Source organism: Manis javanica, chromosome 8 (genome assembly GCF_040802235.1).
Source record: "Manis javanica isolate MJ-LG chromosome 8, MJ_LKY, whole genome shotgun sequence".
NCBI classification, from domain to species: domain Eukaryota; kingdom Metazoa; phylum Chordata; class Mammalia; order Pholidota; family Manidae; genus Manis; species Manis javanica.
Window position 1 is genome coordinate 100223675 of NC_133163.1, and position 20817 is coordinate 100244491.

Below are 20817 nucleotides of genomic sequence, written 5' to 3' on the forward strand. Positions count from 1 at the left end.
GCATCATTTGAAATTGCAGACAGCCCCCCACTTATAAATCGTGAGATTTAACATCAAATATGGCAGCCAATGACAGGTAAGATATGGTTGAATTGTAAATACCAACCTAAGACAGGAGGTGGTCGACAGAGGACTATGGCCCCTTGACAGGTAAGGATTTACTGCAACCAACCATTGGCACAGACACCTACACTGGCCTATACAGGGTGATTTCCAGCAGTGTAGTGCTCGCTCTACCAGCCCCTTAAGTGGAGAACTCCAATGCTCATAAGGGGCAGTGACATATACCAGTGGAAAGCAAGAAGAACTTGCTTTTGAGCCATTGGTAGCCGTGAGTACTTATCAGGAGGGAAAAGCTCCTAGACCTGAAGATGCTTTGTACATAGATGGCTCCAGTCATGGGCAGCCCCCGTAGTGGAGGGCTGTGGCTTTCCATCCTAAGACTGAGACAATATGGATGGAGGATGGAGAGGGCAACAGCAGCCAATGGGCTGAGTTGCAGGCACTATGGCTCATGATCACCCAAGAGCCCTCCCCTATAGTTGTGTGCACTGACAGCTGGGCTGTCTATCAGGGTTTGACCCTGTGGCTACCAATATGGTACCATGCCAACTGGATGGTTGGTCACCAGCCCCTTTGAGGGCAAGAGTTGTGTCAAGACCTGTGGGCCTCTGGTGAGACTAAGACTGTCACCGTATATCCTTTGGCATCTCCAGGGAATGATGAAGCAGACACATTGACCCAGGTGCATGGCTAGAAGGAAAGCCTGCCTCTGATGTAGCCCAATGGTTATATCAGTGTTTGTTGCACACAGAGCCAAAGACAATGTGGGCTGTAGCCCATTGGTAGAGCTTGCTGTTGACCTTTGAAAAAGTCAGCAGAGCCCAGGTGAGGGCTCTGTGTGCTCTAAGAGGAACTTAGACCAAGCCCCACAGCAACACGGGACAATAGCAAAGTAGCCAATACCCCTTGTCAGGTGGCAGATAGACTATATTGGGCCTCTGCCCATAGGAGAAGGATATCAGTATAACATGACATGTGCACACAGCTACTGGCCTATTGGTTGCTTTTCCTGAACATCGGGCAGATCAGCAAACCCCCAAGAGGAGTCTAGAGTACCTCTTTGCAGCCTGTGGCCAGCATGTGTGATTGAGAGTGAACGAGGCACCCACTTTACTGTACATGCATTACAAGAATGGGTACAGCAGTTAGGAATTAAGTGAAGTTTCATGTACCATATAACCCTACTGGGCCAGGAATGATAGAGAGGTACAATGGTTTGTTGAAATCTGGCCTGAAGTCAAACAGCAGCAGTCTACAGGGCTGGTCAATTTGCTTAAGGGCAGTGCTATGGCATTTGAATGAGAAGCCCCAAAAAGGAGCCCTGAACCTTGTGGATATACTGACACACTTTGCCGCCTCTATACAACTGTAGGTGCAAACCAAAGAGGCGTTATTGAAGCCAGGATATGGCCAGGAGAGCAACATCCTGCTACCAGCCCCAACTGCATTAAACCTTGAAGACACTGTTGAGTGGACATGGCTTTTCAACATTTCAACTCATGGACCTGAACATTTCAACTCATAGACCAGTGATAGCTGGTCCTCCTGGCACCTTGGGGAAAAGACCTGGAAGCTGGCCTCGTGTGTAGTCCTGGAGTAACACCAGTGTAGCCCCAAAGATCATGGTAGTGTACCCAAAACATCCAGGAGTTAAAAGCATCTTATAGGTAGGTTTCCCTTTATATTTATGACCAGTGCATGTGCCCCCTGAAGCCCTTTATATTGACCCATCTGTAACTCCCACAGGGAGGGGGTAAAAGTCTGGTATACTAGACCAGGACGACATCTCATTCCTGCCACTGTCCTACCATAGGATCACCCTCTTGCATGTACCTGATCAACATTTGCCTATGTTGGTGTCATTAAAACATGTATCATATCGCCCTTAAAGTTATTTTCTTCTACAGTCCTAGGGGCCTGGACGCACCCCCTGGCTGCAGCCACCACATGATGATTGCTCTGAACTCCCCAGCTGTTCAGCTACTGTCTGCCTATGGAATGCGTGAGCTATGGACTTAATCTGCGTAGGACTCGGAACCTCGCTGAAGCCTCCAGCTTGAGGATTACCATGATTTTTCTGCTTCTGCTTTTTTATGTTGTTACCTGGGTACAATGCTCCAGTTTTCTTGCACAGGGGCCATTGCGGAAGATGGAGAACATGTAGATTGTGAGGCGAGATTTCTGGAGGTTTGGGCTATGGGTAAAACTGCAGTATTCCCAGAATCTCTCACCTGGCTTTAGAGCATCTGCATATCAATCAGTGTTTCCAAAGGGTGGAAAGTTTTAGGCCATCTGCATATCAATAGGTAATTACAGGGGCATGAGAAGGTTTATCTAGACTGGAGAGGTTGGGTGGAGCTCTCTTCTGCTGCAGCCTGGTCAGGGGGTGACTGCTTGTAAGAAATAAATGGGTTTCTTAACTTTATTTCTCCCTTTGACTGATTTAGGTTTCAGAGGTATTTCACCCCAGGATTTTTCCACCCATAGGTACAAGAGCTAAGCAACATGTTCAGGGATGAAGAAGGGTGCATTGTGAGTCTGGGAGTTGTGGGTTGTAGTGGAATGTTGATAGGGAAGAGGGCTGTTGAACAAGTAGAGAACACACATATATGCACTAAAAGCAATGATCATGTCACTAGGATTTTTCCCTCAGAATTCAACACCAAATCACAGGCATTCTGATCAGAACCAGTGAGAGGCCAACACCTTTTTTTAAATCATATTTTGTTTTCATTGTTTAGTTGCCAAGCACAAGAGGATCCCCAAAAAAGGGGGCCCTGCTCCTTCATGTCTGATGCCAACAACCAATCATTGCCAGCCTCTCCTGTCCTTCCTTCTCCAAAAGCAAGGCCAATCTCAGCCTGTGGCATCCTACCAAACTCTAACCGTGCCTCTCACTGAACACCTATACAGTCTGTACATCTAAACCTAAATGTCACTGTGGTAGCCATTCCATAGGAGAGCAGCCACCCATATATCAAGAAATGTGATTCACAGCAGACAGCACAAATATAAACCTTCCTAGAAACACCTGAATGAATCAGTCACAAAATTCCTATTTGTACTAAATAATGTCAAAAAAAACCAGTAGGCTTCATAACCTATACATTTTTGTTGACAATAAGTCCCTATGCACCAGGTGTCACAAGGCCTAAAAAATTAACACAAGGCCTGTAAGAGCTCAGGTAACTCCTAAAGGTCTTTAACCAATATGTAACAAACAAGGACTTGAACCCCGATCCTCTGACTTGGTCTCCTCTTTTCCATTACTTCATTCCTGGAAGTTGAATGCCAGTTGAGAAGGTGAAACTAATAGGCACAGAATAATCAAGAGATGAGTGGGTTTATAAATTCAGTACAAGGGATAGATTGGAATGGGCTAGAGGATTTTTTTTTTAAGGTTTTTGGAACACTTCTTCTGTGAAACCTACTTGCAAATTCACTATGTAAAACATACACATGGAGCTGCTTTGACTAGAGCTAGGGTAGGGATTCCCAGAGCCCCTTACCCATGCTCTGCAAGGAATTCTCCATCGCCCCTCAGAAGTCCTGAGGGCTCTACTGAGCAGTTGGGAAAATGCTGGCCTAAGTCAGTGGTTCTCAAAAGTGCAATCCCTGGACCAGCAGCATCAGTACTGTCTGGTAACCTCTTGGAAATATGCATGCTTTGACCCCACCCAAAATTCATTGAATCAGAAATTCTGCAGGTGGGGCTTAACAAGCTGTGTTTTAGTACATTTTCCAGGTAATTTTGATGCCTGTAAAGTCTGAGACCAGCAGCCTACTTCATCTCCATATAGGAAGGGAACCACCTGCTTTGAAAGAACACTTGAGGTTGGATTGGGGACTTTGAAGGGAGTTGGCAACTGCCACTGGGAGGCCTTCCCTAAGAAAGCAGAGATGGATAAGGGGTGAAGAAGCTGCCAAGGCTAGAATGTGTCAGCGTACACTCCCAGTAACCACATGCACCCCCTGAACTTCTACAGTGTTTCCAAATAGGGCAGGAGAGAGTGGGCATTTGAGGTGACCTAGGTTTCCTTAGCCTACAGAGTTTAAGGAAAAGAGGAATCTAGGAGGCTGCATTGAAGTGACTGGCCATGAAGGGCCTCGAATCCTGACGGTAACAGCCTCAGTGGAGGTGGGGCATGGGGGAAGTGAAGGTCAGGCAGCTTCACTAAGGGTACAGGGGTGGAGAAGCTCCATATCAGAGATCCTAGTGATAGAGAAGATTTCCAAGCACAGCAATTTAGGAGGGCTAGACGGTAGCTCCCCTCTGTCTCAACCCCTCCTCAACACAAACAACAAAAAAACACTGCCTTGGTTTCCCGCTCTGCCAAGCACCAGTTCCCAAGGTTCACTCCCTCCCCCTTCCCTGCTCGCTTGCTGGGCACGTAGGAATATTACAGAAAAGGAAGCAGAAAGATATATATTGCTCCCTTTGCCTTTGTTTGGGGCTCAGACTTTTTGGGAGATGACTCCCCCCCTCTGAGCCCACTGGTGTGAAATAAAGCCTCAACACTCCTAGACCTCTGAGAGCCACTTGGTTTTTCTGTCAGTGATCCAGTCCAGGTTTTCCAGTATTTTCTGTAACATTTGGTTCCCTGACCAGGAAACCCAACCACAGTGGCCCTTTTTTGCCACCAGTTTGGGGCAATGGCTGGGCGGTGATGGAAGGGGAAATAGCAACGGAGATGGCGCGCCCTGCCTGATCTTTCAGCAGTCTCCCCCACCCCCACCCCCACCCGCTGGTTGCCCTGGGCCGGCCCGCTCCGCTGTTCCAGCTGGACTCAGGGAGCCTTGGCAAGTGAGGACCCAGTTCCGACATCAAATCCGGTAAGTCCCCGGGGCACCTGACCCAGCCAGTCCCACCTGTTGGGGTGAAAGGGAAGCCTGATCTCCTCCCGGAGACTTCTTAGAAGTGTCACAGGTAGACATTCCCAGGGGAGGAATGCTTAAACTCTGGTGTGTGTGTGTGTGTGTGTGTGTGTGGGTGTGTGGGTGTTCAAGGTGGCTAACGTCACTCAGCCTGCCCTGAATCTGTTTCCACAGCCTGTGCTACAGAATCTGCGTGGGCTCTCAACCGCTCTCACGGTCAGCCGTCACGGCATATCAGTGATTCAGCTTCGGCTGACCTGGCCCGGGACTTACACAGGTGCACCTTAGCCAAAGGCTGGCCAAAGTCTCCGTGAGGAGCGTGAACGGACGGGCATCTGGCTGGTCTGCTCTCTAGAGGAGGCATCTCTCCCTTGCCTGTTGTCGCTGTGCCACCCACGAACACGTCCTGGGGTCAGGGCATAGTAAACCAACAGTCCATGACACTATAATCAAGGATTTCAGGAAGAGATTTTCAGAAAACAACTGAGTAAAATTAACTCCTGGCAGGTTGAAAACCTGTGTGAATCTGTATTGCCCACCTTTACTGTAGGGTGGCCTCCAGAAGGAACCCTAGATGTCCTAACAATCCTCTGAGCCTGGCGGGTCATCCCTAGAGATTCAGGTCATCCTAATCAGGTCCCATACTTTAACTCCTGGTTAGAAGTTGCCCAGACTCTTCCCCCTTGAGTGCGATTCGCTTGCAACAGGCAAGGACAGGGTAGAGTCTTAGTTGCCTCAACAAAGAACCCTGCAAAGAATCAACAGAAGCCTGAGCCTCTGCAAAATTTACTGGTGACCCAGAGGAAGAGCTAATATTGCCCCCGCCTTATTTGCTTCCAAGGCCATCAGCACCCATCCCCGGGTCCCTGATACCCCACCACCGTCAGCCTCCCTGCCAACTCTAGAACCAGTGAACCCACCCGCCCCGGACCAGCAGCCAGACTGCACCCTCAGCCGGGAGCAGGTGCCCTTCAGATGCCAGTGCAAGAGATGCGGGAGCCTGAAAGACATAATAAATATGGGACCATCCAGCTCGGCCAGTCCGTGTTTTACTATCAACCCTTCTTCACAACTGACACCCTGTCAGAAAAGCCACAAGCCCTGGTTGATCTTATGTAATCCCTCTTCCAAATTCATCAGCCAATCTATCAAAAAACTGTCAACAGATTCTCCACACCCTGTTCACAATGGAAGAGAGGAGGCAGCCAGGGTCCTTGGTGGGGGTGCATAGGCTGAAATTGCTGCCCCTGAGGAGCACCGCAAGAGGGACTTCACCACCCTGAGGGACAGCACCAGATCCACCAATATCAGGATGCCCTCCTCCAGGGGATCAAAGCTGGGTCCAAAAAGCCTATGAACATGCTAAAGTTTCTTCAGTCACTCAACAACCAGGAGAGTTTCCTGGGGACTATCATGAAAGACTGTGTGAAACTTAAAACATCTACACCCCTTTTGACCCTGAGTCACTAGGAAGCTAGCAGATGGTAAATACCTCATTTGTAGCCCAAGCTGCCCCAGACATCAGAGGAAAGCTCCAAAAGCTTGAGGGCTTTGCTGGGATGCATATCCCTCAGCTGATTGAAATTGCCAACAAAGTATACATGAACAGAGAAGTTCAAGCTGACAGGGATGCTGAAAAAAAAGAATGAAGAAAAAGGCCAGCCTCCTGGCAGCTGCCCTGAAAGAGAGAGATGGGCAGAAGGCAGAGAGAAGCCAGCCACCAAGAGGGGGGAAGCCCAGGTCCCCCTTAGCCAAAGACCAGTGTGCTTACTGTAAAGAAAAAGGGCATTGGAAGAATGAGTGCCCCAACGGAGGCAAAGCCCCGAGGCCCAGTCTCTGGCGGGAGGAGCCTCACGGGGAAAGGCTCACTGGCCTGGCAGGAGCAGACTCAGATTAGGACCGGGCTCTCTCACACTCGGCCCCCATGAGCCCACGGTCGAAATGAAAGTGGGGGGCCAAAACATGACTTTTATAGTTGACATAGGGGCAGAACACTCTGTGGTCACTCTCTCTGTAGGCCCCTTCAGTGAAAAAGACTGCAACTATTCTGGAGCCACAAAGACAGTGGCAGTATTCCTTCTCACAAGAGGTGAGAGCAGGCATCCAGGAACACCTGATCAGACTCAGAGAGGCAGGCATTCTAATTGAATGTCTGTCACCCTGGAACACCTGGCTTCTACCACTCAAAAAGTCAGGAGGAGAGTACCAACTTGTTCAAGAACTGTGAGCCATTAATAAAGTGACTGTTTCTTTACACCCAGAGGTTCCAAACCCGTATACCCTCCTCAGCCAGATCCCAGAGTCTACCAAATGATTCACTTGCCCAGACTTAAAGATGCCTTTTTCTACCTCCGGCTGGCCCCACAAAGCCAGCTCTTATTTGCCTTTCAACGGACTGAACTGGATACGGGGTGGCAGATGCAGTTAACATAGACGCGGCTTCCACAAGAGTTCAAGAACTCACCCACTCTCTTTAGAGAGGCATCGGCCGCAGACCTTGCCAGCTTTCTGAGAGATGCCACATGCTGCGCCCTCCTGCGGTACGTAGATGACCTCCTCTTTGCCAGTGACATCCAGGAAAATTGTGCAAAAGGCACAAAAGGCCTCCTGCAACTCCTGTCAGACTCAGGATACCGAGCCTCATGAAAAAAGGCACAAATCTGCCAACAGCAAGTCCAGTACTAAGGCTTCCTCCTCACCCAGGGAGAAAGGGCACTAAAGCCAGAGAAGAAAAAGGTCGTTAACTCCTTGCCCCAGCCCAGGACAAGGTGGGGGCAGGTAAGAATTCCTAGGAGCCGCCGGGTTCTGCAAAAATCTGGATTCCCGGATTCTCAGCGATGGCAAGGCCCTTCTGCATCCTCCTGGGGGAACCAGACTGAAAGCCACTGTCTGGACAAAAAAGGCAAGAGCCCCCTTCCTGGAAATAAAAACTGCTTCATAACAGGCACCAGCCGTAGGCCTGCCAGATATAAAAAAGCCCTTCAATCTCTTCGTACATAATAAAGGTAGCAATTCTGCATTGCAAAGAACATCAAAAGGAAAACAACCCTACAGCACAGGAAATGGCAGATGAAGCTGCCAGAGCAGCAGCCAGTAAGGAGGCAGGGAGAGCTCCTTCCCTCACTGTGGCCCTAACATCCTGGGTAGAGGCCCCTCCACCCAGGTGCACTGAAAAGGAGAAAGATTGGGCCATAACTGAAGGAGCCACTTTAACTGAAAACGGATGGTGGATGTTGCCAGACAGACGTATCTTTGTCCCAACTGCAACCAGGAGGCACCTTGTCAGCAAATACCACCAGCTCACCCACCTGGGAAAAACTGCACTGGAGCCCCTGCCCTCCTCAAAAAGCAATACTACATGAGCCAGTTGCCAGCGCTGTGCCAAGCAGTGAGTGGACACTGTGTAACTTGTGCCAGAAATAATGCTCGATCTGTGCCACAACTCCCACCTGGTGTCCAAAGAACAGGAGTTGCCCCCTTTGAAGACCTTGAGATTGACTTCACGGATGTCCAGCGAAGCAGGGGACCCAGATACCTCCTAGGAACATACTCTGTTCATACTCTGCTGTGTGTACATACTCTGCTGGGTCAAAGCCTTCCCAACCAGAACAAAATGAAGCCAGAAAGTAGTCAAAGTCCTCCTGAGAGGAATTGTGCCCCGGTTTGGCCTACCGTCCACCATCCACAGTGACAATGCCTTTGTAGTAGATGTAGTGCAAATGTTAACTAAATCCCTCAAACATTACCTGGAAACTTCACACTGCGTACAGGCCACAGAGTTCAGGGAAAGTAGAGTGAATGAATGGCACCCTCAAAGGAACCTAGCTAAATTTTGCCAAGAGATTCACTGCCCCTGGCGCTCCTGAGTGCTCGCTGCACACCTGGAACTCAAGGTTTTTTCCCCTTTTGAATTAGTGTATGGATGCCCTCCCCCATGTCTAGGAGATGTCCCAGGGAACCTACACCAAATAGGAGATAAGAGAGCAAGAGAACAGCTCCAAGCCTTGGAAGCCACCCTAAACAAACTACAACAATACACCATAGGAAGAGCCCTGATCTCTCCAGGATCCCCAGTACATTCCTTGCAGGCTGGGGACTCAGTCCGAGTGAGTTAAAGATTGGAAAAAAGACCCCCTCAAACCTCAGTAGACTGGCCCCCCACATTGTTGTTCTAACTACTTCTACTGCCCTCAAGGTTGCAGGCATCTCTCCAGGGGTCCGTCATTCCAGAGTGAAAGGGCCTACGAGGAGGCATATCAGTGGGAGGCCCAGCCAGACCTCCAGATCCTCTCTGCCTCCACACCCGACGATCGCCCTCTGACTAATGGACACCTGTGCACCATGGATCCTGGCTCTCGTCGGAGTGGTGTCTTTTATTCTAGGCATTAGACTCTCTGCTGTTGCACCCCTGGACTGGACTATTTCTCAAAAAGTTACCCTTTCTATTGTCTATTGAGTAATTGTTAAGTTGTTTTGCTGTGCTTACCTGTCTCTCCTAGCTGAACTCGTCTCAGCCTGCACTTCCAAAGTACCTCTCTGCAATGTTTAACTGTACAAAAGTTATAAAGTACATAGTAGGCCTGAAGGGAGCTGCCTCCTTCCCCCCGGTGAGATTTCCTAGGAGGAACAGGCTGCCTCTTTGCTGATCCCTGCTCTAGTTGAGCTCAATGTAGCCGGATCAGCTGCAGTAGGCACAGTGGCGCTAATAAAAGGAGACTTAGGGCTCGCTGCCCTAACAGAGGAAGTTGATCAAGATTTAGAGCACCTTGAAACCACCATGATTCAGCTGCAAGATCAAATTGATTCCCTGGCTGAAGTGGTGTTGCAAAATCCTAAAGTACTGGACCTTCTGTTCATGTCACAGGGAGGCTTATGTATAGCCCTTAAAGAAGATTGTTGTTTTTATGCAAATAAGTCTGGCATAGTTAGGAGCTCTGTGGCCAAAGGAAAAAAGAACATCCAGGGTAAAAATAAAATGTTAGAAAATAAAAAGTCTTAGTTCCAAGGATAGTTTGAATAGAACCCATGGTTAACAACTCTTCTAACTGGCCTTGCTGGGCCAGCGGTTCTGCTGTTCCTTAGACTATTAGTGAGACCCTGCATATTTAACTGGCTCATTAACTTTATCAGAAAACGCGTTTCCTCCATACAGCTCATGTATATGCGGAGCCACTATGACCCTGTCATAAACCAGGGAGATGATGCCCCCTAAAACAAAGTGTTTAAAGGGGCCTCACAGGGTGGAGTGATAGAGATTTACAAGGACAGCAATTTAGGAGGGCTAGGGGGTGGCTCCCCTCTGTCTCGACCCCTCCTCAACACAAACAACAAAAAAACACACCCTAGGTTTCCTGCTCTGCCAAGCACCTGTTCCCAAGGTTCACTCCCTCCCCCTTGCCAGCTCACTTGCTGGGCACGCAGGAATGTTACAGAAAAGGAAGCAGAAAGATATATATTGCTCCCTTTGCATTTGTTCGGGGCTCAGACTTTTTGGGAGATTACTCCCCTCTGAGCCCGCCGGTGTGAAATAAAAGCCTCAACACTGCAAGACCTCCGAGTGGGGCTTGGTTCTTCTGTCAGTGATCCAGTCCAAGTTTTCTCAGTATTTTCCGAAACACTAGTGCTGAAACAATCCTCAGTTATATCAAAGCCTGAGATTCGGATTACTTCATGCTTCAGAATTAAATTTATATTTCTAAGTGGACAAAGTTGCATAGAAACCATTTCTATACAATACTAAACCAAAAATGTATTATTTCTGCACTCAAAAATGATTTAATTTCTGTCTTTTTATATTTGGTATAATCTTCTCTTCATTCTTTCTTGAAAAGGACTATAATTTCTTGAAAAGGACTTCTGGTATTTTTGCCTTTTACATATTTGTGTGGTAGAATACACATAACAAAATTAACCTTTTTAACCTTTTTTAAGTTGAGTTATACTTTCCTTTTTAGGTCTAAAAATGTCACTCTAGTTGGTTAGGGAGAGCCATTTTTACTTGAAAAATGTTAACGTTGGTACTTTATGTAGGGTTCCTAACTTTTCTAAATGCTGCTTGGCTGAGAAATCCAGACATCTATGAACCACTGCCTCAAAGGGGAGTTGGGATTCAGAGGAGGAGAGGTCAGGGGTGTCTGAGAGACACAAGAACAAAACCATAGAGAAGAGAATGTGCAGAGAATTTTTCCAGGAGTGTAGACCCATCTTTTAAAACAAAGCATTTTGAAAAGAAGTAGTTAGAATTAAGTTCTGGTTCATTTTAAAATATCTAGTGCCTGATGATATTCCGTTAATAGTAGAAATTCAACAAATATTTGTTAATTGAGTTCAAGTCAAATTCAGAAGAACCAGAACATAAAGTGTGAACTTCATGTTTTAAACCAGAGCTTCCCAGTAAATGTTCATAAAATGGACAACCAATGTGCGAAGCTACTGACCTGCTCCCTCCACAAGGGAGCCAGGCAGGACCCAACACCTGTTATAAGCGCCAGCGCAGGTGTGTTCTAGTATGCTGTACAAATGCAACGATTGTCTATAGAGGTCGTCAGTGGAAGGACATAGGAAACGATGGGGAGGCACTAAAGATCACTGAGCAGCAGAGATGAAAGATGACAGCAATATTTCCAGGAAGATGATAAGCCTAAGCTAGAACCACTGGGAAGAAGAGTTCCAAGATAGGCAGGTAGGTAGGTAGGTAGGTAGGTAGGTAGATAACAAATATTTCCGAATTGACTCCCCAAAAGTATTTGTTTTTTTCCCCCCTTCCTTCCCCACCACTTTTTTAAATACCCTGAAATTTTCCACAATATGGGACTGACTCTACACCCAGCTCCATGGCTGAGCATAATTGGTTTAAAGCAATCTGCATTTCTTTTCCACAGGCCACAAAGACTGGTCCAGGAATGGGCACACCGCCTTATCAAAGATTTTTTTTTTTAATAAGGGACTCCTAAGAGAAATATTCTTACATTCTGTCTGAAGTTGAAGCAGGAAGCATGTAACCCTGAAGGGCTGGCAGCCATCTCTGGATCGTGATGGGAGCGCCTACATGAGAAGAAGAGATAGAGCAGAGAAACGGTGAAAGGGAAACTGGGTCCAGGCCGCAGCACGTAAGCCACGTGAAGGAAGGCTCACCTGAAGCCTTTGCTACCCCGGGACTGCACAGTCACTGCTTAAATTCCTGTTCTGCTTAAGCTGGCTTGGGTTTTGTTTTCTTTGGCTTGCGACTGAAAACAGCTGATACACAAGTCTGATGCCTTCAGAATAAGAGAGAACAAAGTAGGCATTTTGGGGAATGTAGCACTCTGGAGAGTAGCTGTTTAGGGACAGGACAAGAGCGTCTAGGAGGCTGTTGAAGTGACTGGCCATGAAGGGGTGGCTGTGGGGTGGAAAGGGAGGGCTGACTCCCAGCTTCAACCTGAAAGAACAGGTGCCCACCAGAACAGTTCCTCTCCTGACCCCTATTTTAATTAACCCTGCAGACTTCCCCCTAGGGATAACAAGGGCCCCCAACTCCTCCCCAGGGAAATGATGCAACCAGTTGCTAGGTGGTAGCTGGATGGACCATGAGTCCTGAAAAGGGGAAGAAAGGGTTGCTTGAGCAGGTCCCAGGGATAAAAAGAGAGGGCTGAGAAAATGGGGGAGGGTAAGATTGTGAGACGGAAAAGAGAACATTGCTAATGGAAAAAGGGAACATGGATAGAAATTCAGGGAATAGGAGGGCAGTCTAACACTGTTGCTAAGAGTGGGCCCTGAGACCCACAGATGCCAGTTTCAAAGCCCGCGCATCACTTAACTACTGTCTTAATTCACATCCCTAAGCATCCCTTTCCTGTCCGTAAATGAGTATGAAAGTGTCACCCTTAGGTGACTGTGAGGCTCCAAAAGTATAATACAGAGAAGTCCCTGGCAGAGTGTCTGGCAAGGAATAGACAGTCATTATTGGCTGTTACAGCGTAAGAAGAAGGTAAATAGACACAGGAAGACAGGAGAGCAAAAAAATAAAATACTGCTGTACTTAGATCCTGACCCTCCTTAGCTGCAAGCAGCGACTCTTCGCTCTATATACACAGAGTATCAAGAGAAATTAAAATAAGGATCACAATAAAAGAAATAGACTTTGAGAAATGACAGTAATGTTTATTTTCTCTGTGCTGTACTTTTTTTTTTCTCTGACGGCACCATTTAGTAAATGTATGTTGAATTGGGCTGACAATAGTTGAGAATCTTCAACATACAAGGAGGGAAATCACTTAGAATAAAATATTAACACAAATCAAAATATCGCCAGAGCTTGATCAGGAGGCAAAGTTTCGTCTACCTCAACGCCAAATCTGGGCTAGCTGGGCCCGACAGGACCAACGCAGACAAGAGCGGCCTGTCCCTACCCGCTGCCCAGTCCCTACCCGCTGCCCGGGGGCTGGAATGAGCTGGAGGTCACAATCGCTGGTGCTTTTTGCTCAACCTTGAAATCCTTGCCATAGGAGGCCGCCTAGCTAGGAGGCTGGGGCTGGGCAGGACGCGGGGAGGATATGCAAATCTGAGAAACAAAGAGGCGAAAACCCCTGGGACCAGGAAGGAGAGATGGGGTTCTGATTTGGCAGTGGCGCCTGGTATCCGCTATAATAAATAATTGGACCGTGTTGCATTCATAACGCATTTTATTAACAATAACAAGTCATCTCTAGAACTCTATTAGCGTTAGCAATAACAATACCCCTACGCCAGCACCATCGCCACTGATCTCAACATCCTCTAAGTGAGTTTTATCATCACCATTTTGATAAGGAAACTGGCTCCAAGGTTTAGAGTACTTGGGCACAAGAGGGGAGCGTCCACACTTGACCCCAGACCTCCGGACCCGCGCAGAGCAGAGGCGGGGCCCGGGCGAGCCGCAGAGCAGCCTTCCCCGCCGCGGGAGGACCGCAGGGGCGGGCCGCGGGCGCAGGTGGCGGCACCCCACGAGGGGGCGGGATCAGCCACCCGGTCCCGCCCGCAACGCCCAGCAGCCCACGCGCCACTCCACCTGCCCCAGAGCCCGCATCGGTGCTGGCAGTCCAGGCGCTCCGCCGTCGCCCCAGCCTCGCCGCGCGTCCCCGCGCAGCCCGCCCGCCATCCGCTCGTCGCCCGCCACGCCGCCGCGCTGCACGCCCGCAGTGCGCCCTCTGCCCCTCTGGGGACAGGGGACCCCGCCACCTTCATGCTGCCCGCCGTCTACACGGCCCTGGCGGGGCTCCTGCTCCTACCGTTGCTGGTGAACTTCTGCTGCCCCTACTTCTTTCAAGACATGGGCTACTTCCTACGGGTAGCTGGCTTGGCCCGGCGGGTGCGCAGCTATGCGCGGCGGCGGCCGGTGCGCACCGTCCTCCAGGTCTTTTTGGAGAAAGTGCGCAAGACTCCGCACAAGCCCTTGCTGCTCTTCCAGGACGAGACGCTCACCTACGCGCAGGTGGACCGGCGCAGCAACCAAGTGGCGCGGGCTCTGCGCGACCACCTCGGCCTCCGCCAGGGAGACTGCGTGGCGCTCTTCATGGGCAATGAACCAGCCTACGTGTGGCTGTGGCTGGGCCTGGCCAAGCTGGGTTGTGCCATGGCCTGCCTCAACTCCAACATCCGCGCCAAGTCCCTGTTGCACTGCTTCCAGTGCTGCGGCGCCAAGGTGCTACTGGTCTCACCAGGTGAGCCCGGGGACCGTCCGCCTCCCTCGCCCCTTCGCTCCCCCCCTCCCCCGCATTGGTCTCCTCCGCTCTTCACAGAACCCGCCACAGGGGGTTGGAGAGGAAAGTTTGGATTGGAACGAGTGTGTAGTAGAAGGGGGTGGAACCCTTTCTCCAATCGCTAATACATGATCACTAAAACCACCTGTTGTGCAAGCTGACCATGCCAGGCACTGTGTTAAGCAGCATACATAGTGTCTTAAATCCTCAACAGGTAGGGTTTACTTTTGGACTTTATAGATGAGACCACTGAGACCAGCGAGGTGCTGCCCTTATGCCCCAAGTCTCAGAGCTGGGAGGACGGGGCTCAACCAGGGATATCTACACCAGAGGCCGAGCTCTTAACCAATACTGACATCTGTATTAAAAAGCAGGGGTCTATAGTGTGAACTACAGAGGATCCAGGGAGACTGCTTGACTGGCTGTTGACCATGGGAAAGTCATTTTCCCTCTCTGTCCCTTGGTTTCCTCCCTTGTAACAGAAGGTCTTCAAGGCTGCTTCCAGCTCTCGAGTGCTGTTAGCCTCCGTGGATTCTCACTAACAGAGAGAAGGTGACCCCACCTGATCTCCAAGGAGAAGACTTCAGGGATTTGCTGCAGTGCCCTTTTGAGCCCCCATTGCATCAATATCAGTAGTGACCTTTGGTTCTGTAGTCACCTCCTGCCACTTTCCAGGGAGCCTGAAATGCTAACTTCATACTCTAGTGAATACCAGGTCAGGAAGAAACGAAGAAACCAAGAACCTGTTACCCACACGGCTGCTGTTTTTCACTTCCCAGAAAGCTTGTCTCAACTCTTGAATAAATGCCAGGAGATGCTTCTCGCTGTCACAAAAGGAGGCCTGACCAGGTGTGGGTTGAAGGACATCAAGGAGTAGGGAGCCAGGAAGGCCCACCTTTCTGTAATGCCCTCCTGTCCCATGCCCTATGCTAGATGTTTTTATTACCCTAAGAGATAACGTATCATTACTCCCTGTTAAGCAGTTGAGGAAACTGTGGCTTCAAATTCCCACGTAAGTCTGTCCAGCTTCAAAGCCCATGACTTTCCCTACAACATGCTACTTCTACGTGAACGTCAAGTGTTAAAGCTGGAGGGATTTAAGCACCCATCAGCTCCCCCCACCCCTTCATAAGAGAGGAAACTGGAGCAAGCTGAGCAGTTTGCCTAGTGTCACAGAAAGATGAGAGGTCTGGCCACTTGTGGGAAATCAGGAAACTTACATGGATTAAGTAATCCAAAAAATGAAGTCTTTTTATGAAAGCCTACAAGCAGGGGGACAATTTTAAAGGCAGCCAAGTTATTTGAAGGTGATGATCCTTTCAAGAAAATTCCTATCAATTTCCAATTGCCTGGGAAGAGACAACTACACTGCTTAGTAACTAGAAGACTCTTAAACCCGTTTCATGACAAGTTGGTTTGGAGAAAAGTTGTTAGAATAGTGATCTTTGTACCACTGGTGAGGGTTTAAGTACTGTTTACCTGCACAGTATCCCAGGCTCCCTGTGAGGGAGGTCAAAGACTGGGAGTTTTATTGACAAAGAAAATTTGGTTTAAATGACTATAATAGACTTTGGTTTTGTAATCAAGTCAGAAATACAACCCACCCAGACAAGAGTCCTCTGCCACTGACCATTATGTTTGGTCAGTATATGTGAAGGGTATAATGGAATTCCAACACTGAAGTCTAATTTAAACCAGACTTTGCAGTGGATCTCTGGCACTCTAGCAGTAAACTGACCTTTGAGAAAGGCTATACATTTGGAAAGCATTTAGATGATAAATGAAAATGCTTCTAATAACTTTTCTAAAGTATTACATCATGGAAAGTTCTAAAACAGGAGAACTTCATAATAAAACTAGTGTCAGATCAAGGCAAACTCTTGTCATACAAACCTTGGAGGTTAGATTGAGAAAAGCAGACAGTGTAATTCCACATCAAGAAATGTTTAGAGTGTCCTCATAAGGTACAGGATGAATTAGTTCAAAGATCTCACAGTCCAGTAAAAGAACTAAGCCACATACACATGACTGTGACAGCCAGAAGAATGTGGTAAGTGTGCTAAGAGATGTGCAAAAGGCTGTGGGAAAAAGAGCAGAGGGTGAAGGCTTCCTTCTTAGGCCATTGACCGCTGGGCTGGTCAGGTGCAATGGGGGAGGTGGCATTCCAAGCAAGAGGAGCCGGAGGCAGGGAGGCAGTTCTCATCAGCTTCGTAACACAGTGAGATGCTTCCTTAAAGAGTTTTACTGTGTAAGACAACAGCAGACTGGGCCTAAGAAATGGTAATTTTTTTAAGCTGTTCACTGAAGGGACTCTACTGTAGAGAAAACAGGGACTCAGAGACTCCAAAGAATGCCCACAGCCGTGGCCTCACTTCTGTGGAAGGAGAGAATTTTCCAATGCCAACTCCAGTCAAGGGTGGAGGCACAGAGATAATTTCACCTCCACAGCTCTAGCCCAGGCAGTAACTGAGATGAGTTGTGACAGAAACACTTTGTCTCTAAGGCTTAGAATTCTCTATCTTTGAATAATGCCCTAGTAGTTTCTAGCACATAGTAGTCACTCAATAATGTTTATCAAATTAATGAGTTCCACCTTCCAGGTTGGTTGTAGCAGGCTTTTTTTTTTCTTTCTGAAGCTTAAGAGCCATTGGGTTGGGCATGCAGGCATGAAAAATGGTGGAAAAAATTTGAATATACCTTATTTGAGAAAATCCATTTAGACCCAATCTCCCTCAAGCCCACCACACCCTACCACAGACTTGTTTACCTCCCAGTTTACCTGTGGCAGGGGGTGTAGGAGAGAGCTGTGGTCTCTCCAGATGTCACTGCCAAAGAGGGAGCTGGTGACAAGCCCAGGATGGGTGGGGACCATGTGGGGGGATCTATGCCTAGGATGGAGAACAGAAACCCACATCAAGTGAGTGGGTGGGAAGTCAGGGCTGGGATCCCAGCCAAGTAGCCGGAGGTCTGAATAGAGAACTAGCTTAAAGATAGTCTCTAACATTGTTTTTCTTGTCCTCATAACTGAAGGTTCCCAAGGGAGGAGTGTGGTCGTACATCTCCATTCAGAAACAAACTAGTCCTTTGCTAGCATATTTGGAAATTCCCAATGGTTCATTTTCTTTAGAAACAAGAAGGGAGGGAAGAGGTAAAAACAAAATAAACTCTAAATCAGCTGTTAATATTATTGAATCTGAAGAAGAATAGAGTTGGATCATTCTGCATAATGAGTGTAAGGGGCTGGTATTTGTAAAGCACCTTCACACAGCCTCTGAGAAATAGGGAAGTAGATATTTGATACATAGGCAACATGGTTGCTTATGGATGTCAACTGATAAAATTATGTAAGGCCTGGTGGGACCTGGGAAACTCATGACTAGGAATTATCCTTGATTCCAAGATTCTTCAGAAAGCAAAAGTTCACATAAGCAGGAAGTTTAACTGAGAAAAATGAAAAATAGTATTAAGAGATTATGTAACTCCATAAAATTAAGATGAATATATGTATTTACCTGTTAAAGATTTACTTACTCCTGGTGGGACTTAACCTTGGTAAAGCATCTTCCTGACCTCGGGGCGACTTGTGTGGAGGGAGGAGAGGGCATATGCACGCCTCTGTCTGAAGGATATTCTAACACCTGTTGTGCTGGTGTACAGAATAGGCAATAGGTTGTTAAATACTATAATTCCAAACTGTCAGTGATAGAAATGCAAAATCCCAGTCACAAATTTGAAAAATTTATTTTCAGCCTGTCTCCAAGAGCTGTTTGAACCAGTTTGTGTTTCAATTGTCTTTCCCTATGAAGGAAAGATGAGCCTTCAATCTTGATTTGTTCATCTACCAACCATTTCAGTCAGCCTGAATTTTTTATCAAAACACATTTCCTTTCACTGCCTCCTTTTCAGAACTTATTTGTAAACAATCCTCGGGTGTTCTATTTAACTAAGTTACCCCCTCAATGAGGCAACCTGGTAGGAGAACAAGCTACTAGATTCAAAGCTTTTCCTGTTAAAGCTGCACATTCAGCCAATAGAATCTTTTTTATATTTAAAAAAATTTTTTATTGAAGTATAGTTGATACACAATATTATATTGGTTTCAAGTATACACCAAAGCAATTCAACAGTTCATCTACATTAAATCCTCACCCCAACTAGTGTAGTTGCTCTCAACATAGAAAGATGTTCCAGAACTGTTGACTATGTTCTCTATGCTGTGCTTTCAACCCCATGACTAATTTATATTATGATTGACACTGTGTGCCTCTTTATCCCCTCACCTGTTTCACCCATGCATCCAACCCCTCCCCCATGAGAACCACCAGTCGCTTCTCAGTCCTTATGAGTCTATTGCTGTTTCGTTCATTTTGTTTTGTTTTTAGATTCTACATGTAAGTGAAATCTTACGGTATTTCCCTTTCTCCACGTGGCTTATTTCACTTAGCATCATTCTAGGTCCATCCAAGCTGTTGCAAATGGCAGGATTTCTCTTTTTCTCAGTCAGTAGCATCTTGACACCTTGGTAACAAAGACTGACTCAGCTCACCACTCGTTCTCTCTCCCTACTTTCTAGAAATGGATCTTTGTGTTCAGAAATTTCCCTTCTTCCCTTCATCAAAAACAAACAAAGGATAGAAGCTTCATAAACTACCTTCATTTGGTTTTTCTTTTTACTAAGACAGATTTTAAGGCCTAGGAGTGTGAAAGTGCTGTAATCACTTGATTTCCCATCACCCAAGTATGTACTGCTTTCTCTAAAGTTCTATTTCAATCCACAATTTAAACCTAGACTAATGAGGAACTGACAGGTCTAATCTACACCCTTCAGACAACTTTCTGTATTATTTTTCATACCCAAGCTCTTACTAAAGCCCAAGGTTATGCTCTTCATCAAGGAGAATAAGAGATTGTCCCTGTTACTCTTAAAAGGCAGATCCACATGCTTTAGGCACTGAGTAGACAGCATCTTCTAAAAAGGGAGGCACTTTACCAAAACTTGAACCTGAGTGACTAGTACAAGGAGGGTGAACCAGGGTTTTCCCAGTAACCGGGGGGAGAGGTGGCATTCCAATCTCATGTACCCCCCCTGGACAAAGGTAATGAGAGGGGAGCGTATAGGTATATTCAGTTCACATGGATCAGTGTGGCTAGAGGAAAGGGGCCAAGGGGTAGACAGTAGGAGAGGACATCAGAAAAGTCCACAGGGGTTAGACTGTGAATGAGCCCAAGACCTCACATGGCGCATAAGGAGAGTGGATTCTATCACAGAGGATGAGAAGCCATTGAAGGATTTTAAAGGACAGTGATGTAGCTGTGAAGCAGTGTAGCTGACAAATTGTAAGTGGGGAGAACTTACAGGCAGGAGCTTGGTTAGGAGGTAATTGCAATGGTCAAGATGGGAAATAATGAGGACCTGGCCCAAGGCAGTAGCATGGGATGGGATGTTATCAGTCCAGTTTTATAACAGTAATTATTTTTATACCTCTGAGAAACACACTCACTGGTCCAAATTCAATAAGTGGGCATGGAGACAAAGAGAGCAGTGGTGTGAGGCTTTATGACGGTCTTGCAAGGTGGGATGTCTGGTGGGCAGGCACACCTGTGGAGTTTGGTGCCAATAATTTATCTCCTAGTGTGCGAGTCCCTCCCCTGGTTCCTCATTGGCTGTGACCTACAGGGTTCACATTCTTTCCACGACGTCGCCTAAGCCAGTAATATCTTTTTCTTACATTTGTCTTAATCTTATTGGTAGGTTTAAAAAACTCAAACAGGTATAGCCAGGCTTTTATCAATTCCTACCCCCTCCCAGCCTGAGCAACTTTCACCATGTGGCCTTTTGTTAAAACTTTACTGTTAAAATGTTTTAAACCTCCTGGTGGGAATAAAGCCCAGTTAGGTTTTATGGTGTTTTCTAACAATTCCCCCTCTTTAGTTAAGAATTTCTGGTTTTATTCTCATTAATGTATTTCAGCTCACTCTTGGTCTTTTTTCAAATTTCTCTAATAGATTTTTACTCTTTTCTTCATAATCAAATTTATCTTGTAATAACAGAAGATTATTTCGGGTGTATGTCATAGGTATTTGTTTATGACTGCATCTATAAGCCTCTGCTGAGTCAGGCCTCTCACACAAGGGGTTATACAGTATTTTACAGTAGTTACAA

At 47.2% G+C, this 20817-nt stretch overlaps 2 protein-coding genes across 3 annotated transcripts in view; one reads left to right on the forward strand and one right to left on the reverse strand.

Moving 5' to 3' along the window:
* Nucleotides 1-20817, reverse strand: part of LOC140843150 (histidine decarboxylase-like) — a 65862-nt gene that overhangs the window by 37943 nt on the left and 7102 nt on the right. The window lies entirely within an intron of this gene.
* The window catches only part of LOC140843154 (long-chain fatty acid transport protein 2-like), a 40359-nt gene continuing 33495 nt past the window's right edge, over nt 13954-20817 (forward strand). Inside the window, exon 1 of the mRNA XM_073211841.1 lies at nt 13954-14615. Coding sequence (XP_073067942.1) covers nt 14138-14615 — 478 coding nt within the window. The 5' untranslated portion in view covers nt 13954-14137. The remainder of the gene's footprint in view (nt 14616-20817) is intronic.